This window comes from Candida dubliniensis, chromosome 4, assembly GCF_000026945.1.
Source record: "Candida dubliniensis CD36 chromosome 4, complete sequence".
NCBI classification, from domain to species: Eukaryota; Fungi; Ascomycota; class Pichiomycetes; order Serinales; family Debaryomycetaceae; genus Candida; species Candida dubliniensis.
This window is the reverse complement of record NC_012863.1, coordinates 798,420-813,536: the sequence shown is the minus strand read 5'-3', so window position 1 is coordinate 813,536 and position 15,117 is coordinate 798,420. Positions and strand designations below refer to the sequence as shown.

General features: G+C 31.2%; 10 protein-coding genes across 10 annotated transcripts; 5 read left to right on the top strand and 5 right to left on the bottom strand. All coding sequences in view use genetic code 12, as the record gives it.

The window, feature by feature from the left end:
• Positions 1-21: 21 nt before the first annotated feature.
• CD36_43530 (26S proteasome regulatory subunit, putative) lies at positions 22-1,641 on the bottom strand (the record flags this gene model as incomplete). Its single annotated transcript, XM_002419966.1, has 1 exon — positions 22-1,641. One exon carries the CDS (start codon positions 1,639-1,641, stop codon positions 22-24), a length of 1,620 nt encoding a protein of 539 aa, XP_002420011.1.
• CD36_43520 (methyltransferase oms1, mitochondrial precursor (ec 2.1.1.-) (oxa multicopy suppressor 1)) lies at positions 1,551-2,876 on the top strand (the record flags this gene model as incomplete). The annotated part of the gene is made up of 1 exon (XM_002419965.1): positions 1,551-2,876. One exon carries the CDS (start codon positions 1,551-1,553, stop codon positions 2,874-2,876), a length of 1,326 nt encoding a protein of 441 aa, XP_002420010.1.
• A 93-nt stretch (positions 2,877-2,969) lies between these two features.
• CD36_43510 (translation machinery-associated protein, putative) lies at positions 2,970-3,449 on the bottom strand (the record flags this gene model as incomplete). Its single annotated transcript, XM_002419964.1, has 1 exon — positions 2,970-3,449. One exon carries the CDS (start codon positions 3,447-3,449, stop codon positions 2,970-2,972), a length of 480 nt encoding a protein of 159 aa, XP_002420009.1.
• Positions 3,450-4,134: 685 nt separating this feature from the next.
• CD36_43500 (conserved hypothetical protein) lies at positions 4,135-4,737 on the bottom strand (the record flags this gene model as incomplete). The annotated part of the gene is made up of 1 exon (XM_002419963.1): positions 4,135-4,737. One exon carries the CDS (start codon positions 4,735-4,737, stop codon positions 4,135-4,137), a length of 603 nt encoding a protein of 200 aa, XP_002420008.1.
• A 912-nt stretch (positions 4,738-5,649) lies between these two features.
• CD36_43490 (peptide chain release factor, mitochondrial precursor, putative) lies at positions 5,650-6,828 on the top strand (the record flags this gene model as incomplete). Its single annotated transcript, XM_002419962.1, has 1 exon — positions 5,650-6,828. The coding sequence occupies one exon, from the start codon at positions 5,650-5,652 to the stop codon at positions 6,826-6,828; it is 1,179 nt and encodes a 392-aa protein (XP_002420007.1).
• A 75-nt stretch (positions 6,829-6,903) lies between these two features.
• Positions 6,904-7,812, bottom strand: CD36_43480 (exosome complex exonuclease, putative; the record flags this gene model as incomplete). The annotated part of the gene is made up of 1 exon (XM_002419961.1): positions 6,904-7,812. The coding sequence occupies one exon, from the start codon at positions 7,810-7,812 to the stop codon at positions 6,904-6,906; it is 909 nt and encodes a 302-aa protein (XP_002420006.1).
• A 158-nt stretch (positions 7,813-7,970) lies between these two features.
• Positions 7,971-9,368, top strand: CD36_43470 (tRNA (guanine-N(1)-)-methyltransferase, putative; the record flags this gene model as incomplete). Its single annotated transcript, XM_002419960.1, has 1 exon — positions 7,971-9,368. One exon carries the CDS (start codon positions 7,971-7,973, stop codon positions 9,366-9,368), a length of 1,398 nt encoding a protein of 465 aa, XP_002420005.1.
• Positions 9,369-9,878: 510 nt separating this feature from the next.
• Positions 9,879-10,889, top strand: CD36_43460 (Iron/ascorbate oxidoreductase/dioxygenase family protein, putative; the record flags this gene model as incomplete). The annotated part of the gene is made up of 1 exon (XM_002419959.1): positions 9,879-10,889. The coding sequence occupies one exon, from the start codon at positions 9,879-9,881 to the stop codon at positions 10,887-10,889; it is 1,011 nt and encodes a 336-aa protein (XP_002420004.1).
• A 530-nt stretch (positions 10,890-11,419) lies between these two features.
• CD36_43450 (thiamine-repressible mitochondrial transporter, putative) lies at positions 11,420-12,943 on the top strand (the record flags this gene model as incomplete). Its single annotated transcript, XM_002419958.1, has 1 exon — positions 11,420-12,943. One exon carries the CDS (start codon positions 11,420-11,422, stop codon positions 12,941-12,943), a length of 1,524 nt encoding a protein of 507 aa, XP_002420003.1.
• A 48-nt stretch (positions 12,944-12,991) lies between these two features.
• Positions 12,992-14,734, bottom strand: CD36_43440 (MFS multidrug efflux transporter, putative; the record flags this gene model as incomplete). Its single annotated transcript, XM_002419957.1, has 1 exon — positions 12,992-14,734. The coding sequence occupies one exon, from the start codon at positions 14,732-14,734 to the stop codon at positions 12,992-12,994; it is 1,743 nt and encodes a 580-aa protein (XP_002420002.1).
• Positions 14,735-15,117: the final 383 nt, after the last annotated feature.

Genomic DNA, 15,117 nt, shown 5'->3' with positions numbered 1-15,117 from the left:
AACTCTCCATATAATGTTAATTTAGTTTAATGAAGATGCTTTTTCATATAATAAATCAACAACATTAGATAAATTTTTCACCAATTCTAATGAAGCTTCATAAGCAGCATCTTTTCTTGGTTCATCATAAATAATTAACCAACCATTACCTTGATCTAATACACCATAAAACACTTTATCTAAAATCATTTGAGATAATTTGCCTTCTACTTGTTGTAAATTTAATCCAATGACTTTAGAAATATGAGATAATTCCACACAACTATAACTTTCAATAATTTTCAATAAATTTTGTTCCAATAAATTATCATATAATGCATTAAAATGATTTTTTATAATTGGATCAGATTTTAATTCTTTAGCATAAGTCAATAAAGAATTTTCAAATTCTTTAAGGGATCGATTTGAATAAGCCATAGCAATTGATTTCATAGCATCAATATCTTTTGATTTATATTTAATAACATTTTTATTATTTAAAATATTATTAACATCATCAATTAAATTCAACATAATTTTTGTCAATAACATATACTTTAAAACAATTATTGATCTTGGGTCATCTTGACTATTAAACCCTTCAAAACTTTCATAAAAATATGAAAAAGCAGTTTTATAATCTTTATCTTCAGAATTTAATATCCCACTTTGACAATCTAATTCTGCTTGTAAAATTGTGGGACAATAAATTGAATTAGCTGAAGTTCTAGCACTAGTTAATGCTGCTTTAGCTTTAGGAATATTTCTTAATGCATGATAAATTTTCAGTTCTAATAATTGAACTTCAACTAATGATGATTTATCATCTAATTTTTTATATTCTCTTAATAATTCATTAATGATCTTAATGGCTTCATGATGATGTTTCTTTTGATATAATAAATCACTCAATTTTAATTGTAAAGATTGTCTTAAAAATGATAATTTTGATTCAATAGCCCATTGCATACTTGATTTAGTAGCATCAATTTGAATATCTAATGACTTTTCATCTTTTGCAGACAATTTATCAAAATCTTCAATTAATGTTTTAACAATTTTGGCAGTTTTCGATTTAGCAAAATTACCCAAGATAGATCGAGAATCAGATATTAAATCAGATAATTTACTAGGTTCATTTAAAGTTTCATAAATTTTACCCAATTCTAAAATAGCACTTTCTTGTTGTTGTAATTGTTTTGCTGTTGGGGTGGTATTAGAGGACTGAGATTCAGATTGGTTGATTATTTGTTTATATTTGGTCTCTGCTTCATCATATTGTTTATTGGTTACAGCTTTCCTAGCTTCCTCTAACAATTGTTGTTCAGACATGGTTTTGCTATGGTTGTAAACAATAGAAAGGAAAGGAAATGAAATGAAAGGGACAGGATATTTGCCATCAAATGTGTTGGTGTTGAAATAGAACGAGAAAAAAAAAAAAATTTGGCCAGGCAGAAACTTCTCCATGGTTGCACGACTCTCCATACAAAACTTTACATCAACAATTTTTTTTTTCACCAGTCTACCACTACAATATTGAAGAGCATTAAACAACCAACGTTTTAGGCAAGATGTTGGGCCAAAGATTAATATTGCGAAGTTCTTATAGATTGGCAATTCCAAAACTGGTAGTTGTGCCAAGAAACTATTCAACATCACCATCTAATAATCCATTCCCGTTGAATGATAAAGAACGGAAACAAGCAAAGAAACAATCACAATTACCTTGGTATAAACGATGGAGTAATTATTCCAATTCCGAACAATTTCAAAATAAAACCATGCCCAAAGTATATTTATGTGCCTTTGTTGTTTCTTTAGTACCAATGTATTTTTATATGCGAGATAGATATCATGAAGATAAACAATTGAAACATATTAATGCCAAATATGCACAAGATCCTTCAAGTTTATCTGAATATGAATATTTAGTATTAAAATCAATGAATCATCTGGAGAAATTACGTCCTTTAGAATTGAAAAAATACAAGATATATCAATTAATGAGAAAAGAATTTAGACGGAAAAATTTATTTAATCAAGAAATGTTTAATCCAACCCCACAAGAATTGAATGATTGGTATCAAAATCAAGTTAAATATAAATCAGCAAGTAAAGTTGTTCCCATATTAGTTGATAAAATTGATTCTAAAGATAAAATCAATGTTTCTAATCCAGCAATTCAAAATGCTGAAGATACTACAGCATTTTATGATTCCAAGGCTAAAGAGTATGATGATGCGGTGAAATGGGAAGAACGAGGCATTTTTATGGGTAGTAAAAGAAAATGGTTAATGAGTCAAGCTAAAGGTGATGTTTTAGAAGTTTCTTGTGGTACAGGGAGAAATATTCCTTATTTATATCTTCAGCAAATTAATTCATTAACGTTTATTGATTCTGCTCGTAATATGGTAGAAGTGACTAAAGAAAAATTCCAAAAGGCGTTTCCAGAATTTAAAAAAGTTGCCTTTGCTGTGGGTAAAGCTGAAGATTTGACTAGTATTGCTGAAGATGTTAAATATGATACTATTGTTGAAGCATTTGGATTGTGTTGTCATGAAGATCCTGTAAAGGCATTACAAAATATGGCTAAATTATTAAAACCAGGTGGGAGAATAGTATTATTGGAACATGGTAGAAGTAATTGGGATTTTATTAATAATCATTTAGATTTTAGAAGTGAAAAAAGAATGGAAACTTGGAAATGTCGATGGAATTTAGATATTGGAGAATTAATTGATGAGGCTGGATTAGATATAACCAAAGAGAAAAGAGCTCATCTTAGTACAACTTGGATGATAGTTGTTAAAAAACCAGAAGATCCAATTAATCCTGATGAAAAGCCATTTTTAGATAAACTTTTCGGTAGAGAATCTAAAAAAGTTCAAAAATCATAGTCATATTAGTTTGTAAATAGTTTATATTATATTTTGTCATGTAAATATAGTTGATGTTGAAAGATATGGATTTATTTGATAATTCTATGAAATTCATAAATACACTCCTTCGGCATCGCCATCGCCATCGCCATCGCCATCGCGTTCGGCAAGGCTATTAGTGTTCTCTTCTGTAACATCTTTCTGCGGGGTTTCATTTTCAATATCTTTCTTATTTATATCATCCATTAATTTAGATTCATCTTGTGATTTATCTTGTTCACTAATAAGATTTCGACGAATCAACTCATCATTAATACTTTCAATTCGAGCTATTTGTTCTAATAAACTATGTTTATTTTCCCATAAAGTTTCTTGATATAATATTAAATTCTCTTGATTTTCAAAAGATGTCAGATCTTGTAATTGTTTTATATTATTTATCTCTTGCCATAATTCATTATTGGTATCAATTAATTTGAAAATAAAATGTTTTTGTTGATTTTTTTTAGATTCTAATTCAAATTGTGATACATCTTTAATAGCAGTTTTGAATTCTTCTAATGTTAAAGTAGGAAACTGTGTTGATGACATTGAATGAATTGGAGATGTATTTTACACGATAAAAGATTGTGTGGGTGGCAATTAAGTAGAATTCAATTTAGAGACAACCAAGAAGTAACAGTAGTTATAGTGACATGTGTTTGGTTCAACTTCCTAAATCGGAGATCAACAAACAAACGAAAAAGTTTCTTCTTCTTCTTTTGCAACCCCAGCCGAATTCACTTAAAGAAAGAGTCGTGTCTAATTGGATGATTTCAACCCACGGCTATTCACGGCTACCACTTATCATATCAACAACTTATTTAACCTTCTACCAACAACATTAAGGTATAAGCTTTTTTTAGGGTCATGTCACAATTGTCTTTAGTGACTTGATTAGTAAAGTTTAAAAGAAAAAGAAGACAGTGTTGATGATATTTGATAAATAAACCCCGACTTGAAAATGAGAGATGATGATGATTTGTTATTGATTTCTGTAACAAGATTTATGTTTAAACTTTTGTAATTATCTACGGTTACATTTTCCATTGTATAGATAAAAGAGTTGTATGGATTCAAGGAGAAGGAGAAAGCGAAAGGATATTGTATAACATGATATATATTGTAACACAATTCACCCATATACACTTTGAATCAATCTCATTCAACTTTTCACATTATAAAAATACACGCGACTAGATTTTTATTCCAACACTAAACACCAAATTAAATTAAATTAAATATACACACACCTTCTTGAGATATTATTGTTGTTGATGCTCTGACGTTGAACAACGTAATACTTGCTAATTAAGCTATTATGTAAATCCAATATATCTCTAAACAATTGTGGTTGTTTATCCAACAACAGTAATTCGAAACATCGATCATTGTCATTGCCAAATGTCGTTGTAATGACATTTTGGTCATTACTCGTGTTATCTTTTGTTTCACTTTCAATCAAATCTTCAAATCTATCTTCCACTTGCTGTAATTCAAGTACTATACAATGATTAAATTCAAATAATTGTTTTTTAGAAATGTACCCTGAAGTAATCATTGTCGTCATTGTTTCATTTAAAATTCTTCTATACCCCCATAATTGTTGATTTTTCGTCATTATACTATTTTGTAGAACCATCCAACTCAGTTCTAATTTAGTTATAGAAGGTAATTCAGCGGCTGATGAAAAAAACAATAGATTGAATAACAATGATATTTGTCTTCTCTTGTATGATAAGTATAACTCATATGTGGTTATCAAATCATACAATGATTCGTGATAAGTTTGAAGTAAACCGGGGAAACTAGTACATAAATTGAATTGTATGTTAGACATTTAAAAAAAGCTATAAGTAACTGACTTTGGAGTGGGAAAGGATTAAATGGTTCTATTTAATTAATTCAAAAACAAAAGATAATTATAGGATATTTATATTCTTATTTTTGAAAAATACTAGATAAAGAAGTGGGGAGTATTTCATTATCATCATCTGTGTGTATTATGTAGGGGGGTTATTAGATATCATTATTTTTATTTCGCAACATTTTTTCAAATTTTTGAGTTTTATAGTTTTGAAACATATAAAGACCTTGAATAGGGCAAATTATTATTCTCCTCAATTTATATATATCCACACATGGTATAAGATCTACTACTTTTACTTATACACAATCTTAATTTCTTTTTTTATTGTACCTCTTCTGCTTCATTTGTAACTGAAGCTAATTTTTGGGGTAATCCCCCAGATGCTAGTCAAATCTTAACAATGGAAGTATTCAAGATAAGCTATTGAATTATCAGATTTCTAAATGCAGCAGAAAACAGAATCTCCAAGAGTAAATAATATATGTCCGCCTTGGGTATAAATAGAATTGAACAATAGATACCACTCACGTATTTTATTGCTTTCGTGTATTTGGGGAAAGGGTGTATAATTGAGGAGCAGCATTGTTATAATCTGGCAGAAAAAGTGTTATCCATCCCTCTGCCCCTTCGCCCTACCACAGTACAAAGTGCGTTTCTTGTTGTGCGTAGAACGTTGTTGCTGGTGATGCCATAAGGCGAAGTGTTGAAGCCCCTTAAGACGACGCGAAAGAGAAAAACACAATAAAAAAAAAAAAATTTTTTTCTCCATTTTACACATCTTCCTTCTCCTTTCTTCTCCAATAATAAAACTCCACCAAACAGTTTAACATCTGAAGTGTGGATTTTATTTTTCAATATTTTCACACATATATTCCTTACCACATGAATTCTTTGCTAAGGATACCCCGTTTTGCTTTAAAATGGGGTAGTATACGACCAATACTACCTAAAAAGATACCAAATTTCCCACGATTCAATTCATCAACTAGATCATCATTAACTATTCCAACATTATCACCATCATTACTAGAACGAGCTCAAACAATACAACAAGAACATAAAGAATTAAGTGAAAAATTAGCTGATAAGTATATTCCTGATTTACAAGTGAAATTTGATAATTATACTAATATCTTATCCATGTTTGGGAAATTAGAAACTTTAACCCAAGAATATATTGAATTGACAGAAATTACTGATGATCCCGGTTTATATAAAGAAGCTCAAGAAGAACTTAAATCTATTGTTATTCCACAAATTGAGAAATTAGTATCTGAATTAACTGTAAAATTGCGTCCTCCAGTGAAATATGCGGATAAAGGTTGTATAATTGAATTACGTCCTGGAGTAGGAGGGAATGAAGCTAGTTTATTTACAGGGGATTTATTAAATATGTATATAAATTTTGCTTCAGAAATGAACTGGAAATATAAAATCATTTCTGAGGGGAAGAATTCTTCTGGATTTATAAATGAAGCAATTCTCAGTATTGATACATTAGGTAGTTATGATATTATGCGTCATGAGAGTGGTGTTCATCGAGTGCAAAGAATCCCTGAAACTGAAACTAAAGGTCGAGTTCATACTTCAACATCAGCAGTTGTTGTATTACCAAAATTATCTGAGGGGAATGAATCTTCATTAAAAGATGATGAAAGAGTATTTGCTCCTGGTGAAGTAAGAATAGATACAATGAGAGCAGGAGGGAAAGGTGGTCAACATGTTAATACTACTGATTCGGCCGTTAGATTGGTTCATATCCCGACGGGGATGATTGTTATCCAACAAGATGAAAGATCACAACCATTGAATAAGGCCAAAGCTTTTGCTATTTTAAGAAGTCGTCTTGCTCAAAAAGAACAAGAAGAAGAAATATTAAGACAAAAGAAATTACGTACAGATCAAGTTTCTAGTACTGATCGAAGTGATAAAATTAAAACTTATAATTATAAAGAAAATAGAGTAACCGATCATAGAATCAATTATAGTATGCATGATCTTCAAGGGGTTTTAGAAGGTAGAAAACTTGGACAATTGATTGATACTTATAGATTTCAATGATCTTCTTGTATATATATATATATAACTAACGAATAATACACATAGACAACTATCCAAAGAACGCTTTTTTTTTTTTTAATAATCAAAGGCTTCGACAAGAACATCATTGTTAATTTTTTGTTCTTTTTCAGCTAATGATTTAATAATATTATAATATTTGGCAATATTATTTCTTGTTTGAACATCAATAAATTCATTTTTATCGCTATAAATCTCCCATGAACTTTCTTCTTCAAGTCTTGTTATCCCCGGGGTATTATTTTCTAAAGATTTATTGATTTTGGGGGTTTTATATAACCAAATATATCCATTTGTTCCTAAGACTATAGAAACATTACCAGGTAAATCAAATGCATGATTTTTAGTTTTAACAATTAATGGACTAGGAATTTTTATAAAAATCCCATTTCTTAATTTTCCATATTTTAAAGATCTAGTATGTAATGATGCAATTCCATTATTAAAAATAGTTTGGACTTCACAATTTAATAAATCTCCTTCTTTTAAAAAATTTCTCATTTGTAATTCATCAGATTCAGATTTTCTACGTAATACTCCACCAGGCAAATTAACTGATCCCAACATTAATATAGCATCTTGTTTAGCTCCAATATCAACTTTCCATCTTTTATTACCAACGTCAGTGATACGTCCAATGACATGATCACCAGTTTCTGGACTATATCTCCCACGTAATGGAATCACACTTAATAATCTATTTACTCGTGATATACTTCCTGCAACTGATGAATATGTTTTATCATTTAAAAAATATGTTCCGTGACCTTTCATCCAAGTTGGATCTTCTGTTATTAGTTCACCTGGTGTAACAATCGAATTTCCTGCAGTTGCGGTAGTTGCTGATTGTGTGTGACCTTGTTCATCAGACATTTCAATATCTAAATTGTCATCATTATTGTTGACATTGTCTATATTATTGAATGCAGATGGTCTAGTTATGCTTATTACTTCAGATATATCCATTATGTGTGTGTGTGTGTATGGTTTTATATGATTATAAAGATTGAGTTTATTGCACAGTTATTTTTTTATGAAAGGCATCGAGATTTTTTTTTTTTTTTTTTTTTTCCAAAAATGAATTTTCTTTTGTTTGGGATGTCTTCCATGTTGTTGATCTTTAAATGAATATAAAACTATTTAGACATCTACCTAAATCAATAACTAGATCAATAATAATGTCTAAATTCTCACCACCAATCAACCGTAATATGGTTGAATTAGATCGTTCATTTTTCCATAAAGAAATTCCTTTGTTGGCTGCTTATTTCCCTAATCCAAAATTTTTAGGTCAATTTGTTAAGTCTTGTCCAAAAGATATTCTTTATGTTCAAACCGTGAAACATATTATATCAATGGATGATTCTAAAGCCATATTATTACGCGATGATGTCAAACTGATATCTGATTTAAACCCAGAAACTCGACTCAAAATCAATGAATTTGGAATAATATTAAAACCATATATTTTAAAACTTGATTATTCATTTTGGAAAAGTGATGAAATTTTGAAAAGTATTTTACCAGAAAATTTAATAGATGATATCCCTAGTGGATTTAGTCAAGCGGGTCATTTAGCTCATATTAATTTAAGAGATGAATATAAACCATTTGGGAAATTAATTGGTCAAGTTATTTTAGATAAAAACCCTCTGGTTTTAACCGTTGTGGATAAAGCCAATACTATTGCTAATAAATTTAGAACTTTCCCCTTGGAATTATTAGCCGGAGAACCAAATTATATTGTTGAACAACTGGAAAGTGGATGTAAATTTAAATTTGATTTTAGTAAAGTATATTGGAATTCTCGTTTAAGTACAGAACATGAAAGAATCATTGGTAAATTTAATCCTGGTGATGTTGTTGGAGATGTTTTTGGAGGTGTTGGTCCATTTGCCATACCGGCATCCAAGAAAAATGATATTGTTTTAGCTAATGATTTGAACCCTGAAAGTTATAAATATTTACAAGAAAATATTAAGATAAATAAAGTCGAACCATTTATTAAACCATTTAACTTGGATGGAAGAGAATTTATCAGAAAAGCACCAGAATTATTACTTCAATGGTACAATAGTCAAAATGGAATACTTGAAAAGAAGATCATTAAAAAAGTTTCAATTGATAATAAGTCAAAAAATTTTGAAAGAAAAACCATTATTGAAAAAACCAAAATTCCAAAATTTTATCATCATTTTGTGATGAATTTACCTGATTCTGCTTTAACTTTCCTTGATGAATTTATTGGATTATACGCTTCGAATCCTGAATTAAAACAAGATCCAGAATTCAAATTACCAATAATCCATGTTCATTGTTTTGAAAAATTTGACAATAATGAAGATCCTACACCAGAAGAATTACATAATAGAGTTTATGGAAAAATTTGTAAATTAATACAATTCCCATTGAATAAAGCAAAAATGGAATTCCATGAAGTTAGAATGGTTTCTCCTACAAAACCAATGTTCTGTGTATCATTTGAACTACCGGAGGAAGTAGCCTTCAAAAGCACACAATGAGAGTGTATTATATGTATGTATATAGCAACTTCAGAAGATAAACTTCTAGTCCGAATCTTTAGCAACTGCATCTTAACTGGTTAGGTCTATTGTGCTTTGTAAACTGATGATCAAGAATAGCCTGACCTACATTCCATTAAATATCTTATTAGTTAAGCATTCTTTTAATTGACTCTGTCTGAGAATGAGTTGGCTCTTTTCTACCATTATTTAAACAAAGCTGCTTCCTGATAGTAAGACGCTCATCAATGAAACCAGTAAATAAGATAACTTAATACCAGTAAGCTATCCATTTGCAGCTAACAAGAGCTACATTGACATAATATGATATGATGTAAGACCATTTCAATTCTGACTCGTAATTAATTGCAAAAACAAAAATTATTGAGCATCACACTACTCTTCGCTTGTTATCTAAATCCCCAGTAATAATTCCGATCAATAATCTGTACTATAAAACTCAATAGGATTTCACTTCATATAATAACTACCAGTATTACTTAATTACCAATGTCAAATCCACTCAAGGTGATAAATATTTCTGAAGATTCTCTTACAACTGCCAAAGAGTTGCTTGATGCTGCAACTTCTCAAGGGTTTTTATTTCTTGAAGGACATGATTTCACTCAAGCAGAAGTTGATAAATTATTTGAATTATCAAAATCATTTTTTGAATTACCAAGCACTTATAAATCGAAATATTCAGTTGATTCTTCAAATCATGGTTATGTAATGTTAGGCAAAGAAAATCTTGATCCTAATAGTCAAACTCAAGGTGATCCCAAGGAGGCATTGAACATTGCTAATTTGAATTTTGAAACTGGTAAATCTTTAAATGTGATTCCCGATTGGATTTCCAATAACAAAGAAAGGGATGAATTGATTTCAAACACAATTCTTAGATTATATCAATTATCTATCAAGATTCTTCGTATGCTTGCTCGAGCTTTAGAAATCGAGGATGATGATGACGATAAAGTGAAAGGTGAAAATTGGTTTGCTTCAAGATATGCTAGTGATTGTGAATCTGGATCTACTTTTAGATTTCTTCATTATCCATGTCAGAAATCATTGAATCCAGAAAGTGTGATAAGAGCTGGTGCTCATACTGATTATGGTTCTATGACACTATTATTTCAAAAGGAGAATCAAGAAGGTTTAGAGATTTTTTCACCTATATCGAAGAAATGGGAACAAGTTCCCTTTATTTCTTCTACTGTTGAAAAAATGGCACCTCCATTAGTGGTTAATATTGGTGATTTGTTAAGTTACTGGACAGCAGGGTTATTGAAGTCAACTATTCATCGAGTGAAATTCCCTGCTAAAGCACAAGAATTGGGACAAGATAGGTATTCAATAGTATTTTTCAGTCATCCTAGTGACAATGCATTATTAGAACCTGTACCTAGTGAAATTATAAGAGCAATTGAAGGAAGAGGTGCTAACAAAGAAACAACATATATAACAGCAAAGCAACATTTACAAAAGAGATTGGCAGCTACATATGGATGGAAGAAGTAAAGTTGTTGTCACTCCAGATATTCCTGTTCTTGACTAATAAACCTTGTTAATATTATTTAATAGACAATATTCATATAATGTAATGCTGTATTGATTAAAGTAGTAGTACCAAATCTCCTGATTTATTATTGTTGTAATTTGAATTAAAAGAAGAAGAACGTTAGATGTATGCGAAGCGGAATTACGCTTGTTGTTGTTGGTCTTAGCGCAAAAAAATATATTAAGTACCGCGATCACTTGCCTAATGGGGTAAGTACAAGCGCATAATCTCTCTCTTATCAGTAACAAACTATTTGATCTCTTTTCTAGTGCAGCCGCAACAACAACGGTCATCATCAAAAATCAATGGAAGCACACATTGATTCTAATCACCACTAAGTCAAATAATAAATTTTTACTTCTTCTATTACAACTAAAGAAAAAAGCCACTATTTGTCTTTGAATTTCAAATCATTATTTGGTGCCTTATAATTTATTATTTTTCTAGAACAATAGAAAGGCTCCGTATTTAAGAAATCGAGGAACACTTCATGCCCAACACACCTTTACTTCTGATCAGATCTCCCAGATTTGACAGACTTTCTCCAAGAATTACTGCTGATCCTAATGATATTATTGATATTATCAACCAACAAGAAATACAAAATTATAAACTTGGGATAATTCTTCTTGTGATTGCGTTGGCTACTTGGATTATTGGTTTAGAATTGGTCAATGCAGTATTGAAAGGAGATGATTATGAAAAACCTTGGTTATTTGCAGTAATTACTGGGTCATGTTTCTCCATAAATTTATTACCCGATATAATTCTAGTTAAGAGTTGGAGTATTTTTTCTCAAACTCCGATTAAAGAAGAAGAAGAAGACTCGCCATTACTTCAAACAAAATCGAAAGAAAAGAATGATAATGTTTCAGAATTAACTCCCCAAGAAGTATTTATTTTAGCATTTCAGATATCAGTCATTTATTATTTATATAATGTTCTTGGGATGTCTGCGTTAAAGTTCACATCAGCTCTGAATCAAACAGTTATGGGATCAACAACATCAATGTTTACGTTAATAATAGGAGTGATACTCAAAACAGAAATTTTTACAATTAAAAAGGCAATATGTGTGATTGGTAGTTGTTTGGGAGTGTTTTTGGTAAGTTTTAGTAATACTTCAGGGGGGAAAGGCAAATTTCAACCGAAAAATCCTGTACTTGGAAATACATTGGCATTGGGTGCAGCATTAATGTATGCCTTTTATTTGCTTATTATGAAGTTGAAATGTGGTACTGGGGATAAAACAACTAACGAAAGAAGACTTTTTGGATACGTGGGATTAATAACTTTTGTTATCGGTGTGCCAATATTGTATGTGGTTGATCTATTGGAGATTGAAGAATTTCAATTTCCTCCTCCAAATAATACTATTTTAGCTAGCATTTTTATTAATGGTGTATTTTCTGTCATTTCCGATTACACTTCTGTGTTGGCCATGTTGTTGACTTCTCCATTGGTAGTATCTTTAACTTTGACGTCAGTGATCCCAATCACAATTTTGATTGATTATCTCGTGTTAATATCAACTGGGAATTCTGTGAAAACCAGTTTTGTGTATGTTTTTGGTATTGTTTGCATCCTAGTTGCAGTCGTGTTGGTCAATGTCAATATAACATCTGAGAACGATTTAATAGAGGAAGTCATTGAGCATGCTCTTGAAGAAGCAATAAGAAATGATGAAGTGATGTCACCAATGTTAAGTCCATTATTGAGTCCTAGAAACAATGGTGCTAATGCTTTTGGACTGCTGCTGCTGCAGCAGCAGCAGTTGCAATTGCAATTGCTGCCTCATGCATCTCCAATTGGTATTTCATTATTTTCACCTAAACTCAAATCTAAACATCCTCTTAGAATATCTCATTTCAATCTCAACGACAACGATGAAAGTGAACCAACTTTTAATGCAAACCACGAACCGTTGTATGGCATCACATCATCACCACCAAATATTTTTGTTGTTCAAGGTAAAAATCATCAATACCAAATAAAACGAAATATAGATGAATAGTTTTTACATTATAAAAAAAAAAAAAAGGAATATATAATACATATCTGTTTAGTCTCTATTAATGCTCGTGTGTAAAACGTGCTCTCTCATGAACAAAGATGAAATGACACCAAGAACAATGGTGGCAAATGCAAATCCAAAAGCTCCCTTGCACCCAGCATCATATGAAGCTCTTATAACTTCTCTAACATATTTAGGAGCCTCATTTACGTACTCCGTACTGTCCAAAGCTTTGGCAATAATCTTTGCCGCTTCTTTAGGATCAGTAACTAATTTATTGATTTTGTTAGTCAATTGGTGGAGTAAAACATTTTGGAAAACTGCCGTTGCAGCAGACACCCCTAATGTAGAACCAGTTGATCTGAAAGTGTATTGAATTGATGTGGTACAAGCTTGGTATTTTAAAGGTGCAGCTGCAATCAAGGCAAGCAAAGTAACAGTTAATATACATGAGTAACCCAATCCTGAAGGAATTAACAATAAAAACTGTTGCCATGTTGGGATATTAGGAGTGAGTAACACTATTTTTGCCACACCAAATATAGCAAGCACACCTGCTACAACTGCCAACTTGTAATAACGACCAGTTTTTTTCATATAAATTCCGGCTCCAACAGAACCAAATGATACACCAAAAAAGTTAGGTACCAATCTCATCCCATTTTGTGTAGGTGTTAATCCTATAACAGAACTGTAATAAATTGGAACATAGAATAACGTTGTGAAAATGGCCATGGTATAGAACCAATTGGTTAACGAGGAAGCTAAAACAGTTCTATTGGCAAACAATTCTATTGGTAATATTGGCTCTTGTGAGACATAAAGTTCAACAGCAACAAAAGCTGCCAATAATGCAAGAGCAGAAATTGATAATCCAATAAATGTAAATGATGAATAAGCAATTTCTCTACCACCCAAGGAGGCTGCACTTAAAAATACCATAAGAGAACTAACCAAAAAGAATGATCCTAAAAAGTCAACACGCTTCAACTTTTCCGAAACATTACCTTCCATACCTAATCCAGGTGAACCTTCTGGTAAATTCAAGAAAAAATAAATTGCAAAGAAAACTGATAAAGCTAAAGGAACTTGTAAAATGAAAACATACTTCCAACCAAGCCAATCAGCTAATAATCCACCTATGGCTCCGCCTGATGCAGCACCCAATCCAAAGAAAATATTAGCCAATCCTTGGAAATATCCTCTATCTCTCAATGGAATTATATCAGACATGGTAATAGTCCCCAACGAAGTTAACCCTGATCCTCCACATCCAGTGACAAATCTACCAATAACTAAAACTAAAACTGAGTCAGCGATTCCACAGATGGCACACCCAACAGCAAACAATGTACTACATCCAAGCAATAATGTCTTCCTTCCAAATATATCAGATAATTTACCAAATATAGGTTGAAAAGCTGCCGATGACAATAAATAAGCAGTAGCAATCCACGAAATGTTTGACACTGCATGTAATTCTGAAGCAATTAAAGTCAATAACGTAGTAACTACAGTTCCGTCCAAAGCTGCCAAAAAAGATGCCATAAATAAACTGGAAACAACAGTATATAATTGAGCTTTAGGTAAGGCATATCCTCCATTAGGATCATCAATCTCATAATGGGTTTCTTGTGTTGCTACTGATCCGTATGTATGAGTTTTCAAAGCATTATTACTTAATAATCCTTCATCTTCTGCAGCCAACTCGCCAGCAACGATTCCAGGAGCATCAGTAGAAATATCTTGAATAACATTGGGATGGATTGAATTGTGATCCTGTATAGTCATTTTTTCAATTGCTAATCAAACTAAAGGGGATGCACAACAAGTGGTAAGAAGGAAATGTGATGTTGAAGGGAAAAAAAAAAAATTTTTATTCGTGTAAAAAACTGTGGATTCAATTCATACGTGTTGGAAAAAATGCGGGAAAACTTAAAACTTGAAGATAAGAGGCCTTTTAGGCGGAATTTATTGACCAGTTTTCTGCACAAAAAAATATAAGGCACTACAACAGAACAGAGTCGATTTCTTTTTCTGATAGCTAATACCAGTGGATTAAGTATTTGATTCTTGTCCCGTAGATGTAATATTACAGAAATTATGTTTATTGAAATGTTTGTGAAGCACATAGAAAGTTGAAAAAACAATTGGCCTTATAGGTCTGAAAGTTA